Below are 4,344 nucleotides of genomic sequence, written 5' to 3'. Positions count from 1 at the left end.
CTGAGTAAGTATGTTTATTGTTTTACAGCAGAATGCCCCAATTTAAGAACAAAATTGCTAGATGTTCAGCTGTGCAAAATGGTACATAGTGCTTCAGTACAAGTGGAAAAAAACATGATTTGTTAGCAAATGCTTTCAAATACAATTTTATGGTCCTATAAGATAGGACTTGAAACTGGGGACTGATCCACAGGCAAATGAGTTTTTTCTTTTTAAACTGGACCTAGCTAATTTGGACCCAGAACCAACGCCACTCATTCCTCACTGCTGTAAAGAAAAATTGCCACACTGAATTGCCAGATTCAGTGTCTTCATGCACATTACAGAGAAATGGATCAGTCCTCTGTGTCAGTTTCTAGCCCCATCCAGAGGTATCATCTGGCTCCGATAAATAAGACTCACAGGAATTTCTTGAAGGTCAATGGTCCATAATGGTAGTTACTCTACATGATCTGCTCAACTTGATTTCCAATTCTATTTAGGCTGTTTAAATTACTTTCTTGAATTCATCGTACAGCACAAGCACAAAAGCACCCCCCATGCCTCTGAGAACATTAGACCATGCACCCTTGAAGAAGGCCTTTCCTCCCTCATCCCTTGCAATCTTCCGCCAGCAGTCAATTGTTCCAGAGTACATGATATCAGCTGCAGGAAAAGAGCAAAGAGTTATTCTTAATTCCTATTTTATCTCAGATAATTTTTAACAACTGCCCTGTTTCACTTAACTGCTCTGTAATGTCCCAAACCACAATTTAAGACTGTAACACAATACGTATTAAAAATGTTAAGCCTTCTTTTTCATACCTTTGTTTAATCTAACAATACAAATGGGCAGTCCGTTTTTTAAATTTCATATTCCATAATGAAAAGTCCTCAGCATAAATCCTGACAATCACAAGTTGAACCTTACTGCATTTCCTCATTTGAGTGTAATGTAACAAAACAGACTTATGGAACAAGGAATGGTAACTGCTGAGGATGGCCATTAGTAAAAAAGAACTCCATCTTGTTAATGCTGTTAAAACAGCATTAACAGCTCCATGGATTTACAGCCTACCTCCTTTGCGTCCTGACTGCATCATCATTCTACGCCGCACTGTATCGAAAGGATAGGAGACCACGCCGGCCACCGCAGTCACCGTCTGGGCAATCATCCAACTGATAACAATGTGAGTATTTCTGGGATCTGGGAGCATGCCTGCAATAAAACAAAAAAGGCAATTAGCTTTTTATCTTCCACATCCTCCTCTGGTTCACTCACTACATGACAGCTATTTTACTAGATTAACTAGTATGAAACACTGGAGACCCATACTCTAAATAATATTGCAGCAAAACACTTCACAAACTTTAAACATACTGAAGCAATATTTAGAAGACTTTTTTCTCAGGAATCAAAACAGGTTACCATTTAAGCACAAGCATTCTTTTTAGACTGGCATGAGAAAACTTGACCATTCACTACTCTTTTAGTAAAAAAAAGTCACTGAATTAAGTCACTGCTCTGTGGATAACATTACACTACAAACTAGCATTAATGACCTATATGCCCAAATGTCAAGCTTAACAGTTGCTTTGCAAAAGCACTGCTCAATCCCATTTTGCTAAACACACTTGGACTGGTCCAAAGTAGATACAGTAATGCACTGAACAAAAAAGAAATTATTCTAACTGTGTATGGTCACCGACACACTCTCCTGGCATTAGGAGCAACTGCCTTAAGTACAAAACCAGTACTTGAAAGTGGGCTGCTGCCATCAACACATCCCCAAGTTTTCCCTTGAATACAGCAGTGTCATGGATGTAGCACCAAAATCCCCCTTCATCTTCACATATCCAAAAACAGACAATACAAATCTAAAACCAAGTTTTTCAGATGCCTTCTGAAATATTACCTTTTGCCGTATCATAGATCCCAAAGTAGGCAGCTCTGTAGATGATGATGCCTTGGACAGAGACATTGAACCCTTGGTACAAGCCACGCACACCATCAGACTTGGTGATTTTAACTAGACAGTCCCCGAGACCAGAGAATTCTCTGTCTGCACCAGCTTTTCCAACATCAGCAGCCAAACGGGTTCTTGCAAAATCCAAGGGGTAGACAAAGCAGAGGGAAGTGGCTCCAGCTGCACCACCAGATGCCAGGTTACCAGCAAAATACCTCCAGAACTGAGTGTGCTTGTCTACACCTCCCAGAAACACCTGCTTATACTTATCCTTGAAGGCAAAATTGAGAGCTTGAGTTGGGAAGTATCTGATGACATTTGCCAAGTTTCCTCGCCAGAAAGACAGCACTCCTTGTTCCTTTGGAATACGCACTACACAATCGATGATACCCTTGTACTGCTTATCAGCAGCAATCTGTTTACTTGCATGTTGCACCTGCAAATAAAAATATGAATATTGACCACACGCCTCAACAGGTCTATGCTACAGCTGGGCTTTGACCTGCTTCAAATGAAGTCGTTAATTCTGAATGGCCATGGTTGGTATTATTAATAAATAGGCTTAAAATTGCTTGCAAACTTTCTCAGAGGTCAAGACTTGCCAAAATAGGAATGGACAGCTGCGAGCAATTCCTCTAAAACTACCTGAAAGGAGAGTGTAGCAAGGTGGGGGCCAGCCTCTTCTTGCAGGCAACTAGTGACAGGACAAGACAACATAGCCTCAAGCTGTGCCAAGGAAGGCTGAGGTTGGACATTAGGGGAGGAATTACTTCAGATAAAAAGTGATTAGACATTGGAATAGACTGCCCAGGGAGGTGGTGAAGGCGCCATCCCTGGAGGTGTTTAAGACTAGACATGGCACTAAGTGCCACAGTCTAGTTTAAATGGTGGTGTTAGGTTTGGCTTCACCATCTCTGAGGTCTTTACCAACCTAACTGATTTTGTAAGGAACAAGGGCCAATATAAGGCAAATACATCACGACCGGGCCTACCTAGAAGCAAGAGCCTTTACTGACAGAGGCGGATCTGCGGGTGGGAATCGCCTGAGGGAGCCGCGTTAAGCCGAGACAGCCGCCAGCCAGAGGAACAGGGGCTGGGGACGAGGGAGGAGCCACCATGTCCGCGGCCGGGGCCGGAGGCGCCACGAAGGTCACTCGAGTCACCTTGGGGCGCCACCGGGTCACGCCGGGCCCCGCGCGCCGGCCGCGGCCCGACCCCGCCCCGGGCGCGGCCCAATCGGGGCCCGGGTGCGCGTCACGTGAAGGTCGCCAAGATGGCGGCGGAGAGCAGCCGCCCTCCCCTCCCCGCCGTGCCCTCGGCGCCGGGAGCGGGGGCGGCAGGAAGTGACACCAGCGGCGGCCGCCCCCTCGGCTCGGCTCGGCCCGGCGCTCCCTCCCCTCCCCGCTCCGCACGGCGGAACCGGCTTCGGCTTCCCCGCCGCTGCCCACGTGACCTTCATGCCAGCCGCTGCCGCCAGGCTCGCGCCCTTTGTCCCACGCTGGCCGCGGCCCCCGCCCCCTCCGTCCTTCTGTCCTCGCCCGGCCCGGCTCCCGCAGGGGACGGTGAATGGTGCCGCCTGCGCTACCCGCTCTCGCCCGCGCCGCTGACCTGGAGCAAGAGCTTGACCCGCTCGATGGGCGCCACCGCGGTCTTGCTGATGGCGGCGGCGACGCCGCCCGCCAGAAAGTCCTTGAGGAAGGAGATGGCCTGGTCCGCCATGTTCGCGCCGCGCCGGAGCCGCCGGGAGAGAAACGCCGCTGCCGCTCAAGACGAAAGGGCGGGAGCGCCGCCGCGCATGGGCTTAATGCCGGGCCGCGCCGGCCGCGCCCCCGCCGCCCCATTGGCCAGTCCGCTCCGGGGCGGGGCGGGTGCCGAAAGGGCCCCGCCCCCCGCGCCCTCCCCCCGCCCTCCCCCCGCTGCGGCGCCAGTGTCGCAGCGCCGCGTCACCCGGGGCGCCTCCGCCCGCCGCCGCCCCGGCCCGGCCCGGCCCCGCCCCGCCCCGCCACCTCGCCGGCCCGGCCCCCGCGGGGCAGCCTGGCTGTCATCGCGCTGCTCACACAGCTGTCCCCACTACAGTCGTCTTCCCAAGCGCTCTCCGCGATCGCTTTCTGTCGCTGTCGGTAGCGCCCGCACCAGCCCGCATAGCTCAGCGGGTCTCCGCACCGCTCGGCACGAAGGGTGCAGAGGGATCTCGACGGACTGGATCGATGGGCGGCCAACTGCATGAGGTTCAACAAGACCAAATGCAGAATGCACCTGGGTCACAACAACCCCATGCAGCGCTGGTGGCAGACTGGCTGGAAAACTGCCCAGCGTAAAAGGGCCAGGGGGTGCTGGTGACGGCGTCTGAACGTGAGCCAGCGCTGCCCAGGTAGCCAAGAAGGCCAATGCCATCCTG

The 4,344-nt window shown here is 51.8% G+C and overlaps 1 protein-coding gene across 1 annotated transcript; it reads right to left on the bottom strand.

Annotated features, from left to right (window-relative positions):
• On the bottom strand, positions 1–3,743 carry SLC25A6 (solute carrier family 25 member 6). Its single transcript, XM_048324266.1, has 4 exons — positions 3,555–3,743; positions 1,896–2,382; positions 1,058–1,198; positions 1–645 (listed from the first exon to the last, which is right to left on the bottom strand). Exons 1-4 carry the CDS (start codon positions 3,663–3,665, stop codon positions 488–490), a joined length of 897 nt encoding a protein of 298 aa, XP_048180223.1. The 5' UTR covers positions 3,666–3,743; the 3' UTR covers positions 1–487.
• Positions 3,744–4,344: the final 601 nt, after the last annotated feature.

Source organism: Corvus hawaiiensis, chromosome 2 (genome assembly GCF_020740725.1).
Source record: "Corvus hawaiiensis isolate bCorHaw1 chromosome 2, bCorHaw1.pri.cur, whole genome shotgun sequence".
Classification (NCBI taxonomy): Eukaryota; Metazoa; Chordata; class Aves; order Passeriformes; family Corvidae; genus Corvus; species Corvus hawaiiensis.
Note: the sequence above shows the minus strand (reverse complement) of the source record. Positions and strands in the feature narration are given on the sequence as shown.

Bases quoted from the DNA above. Each gene is read 5' to 3' on its own strand.
- SLC25A6 (XM_048324266.1), bottom strand. From the start codon at position 3,665: ATGGCGGACCAGGCCATCTCCTTCCTCAAGGACTTTCTGGCGGGCGGC. The intron at 2,383-3,554 runs GTCAGCGGCGCG...TTTTATTTGCAG, and splicing joins GGGTCAAGCTCTTGCTCCAG to GTGCAACATGCAAGTAAACA. The intron at 646-1,057 runs GTAGGCTGTAAA...CTTTTCCTGCAG, and splicing joins GCAGTCAGGACGCAAAGGAG to CTGATATCATGTACTCTGGA.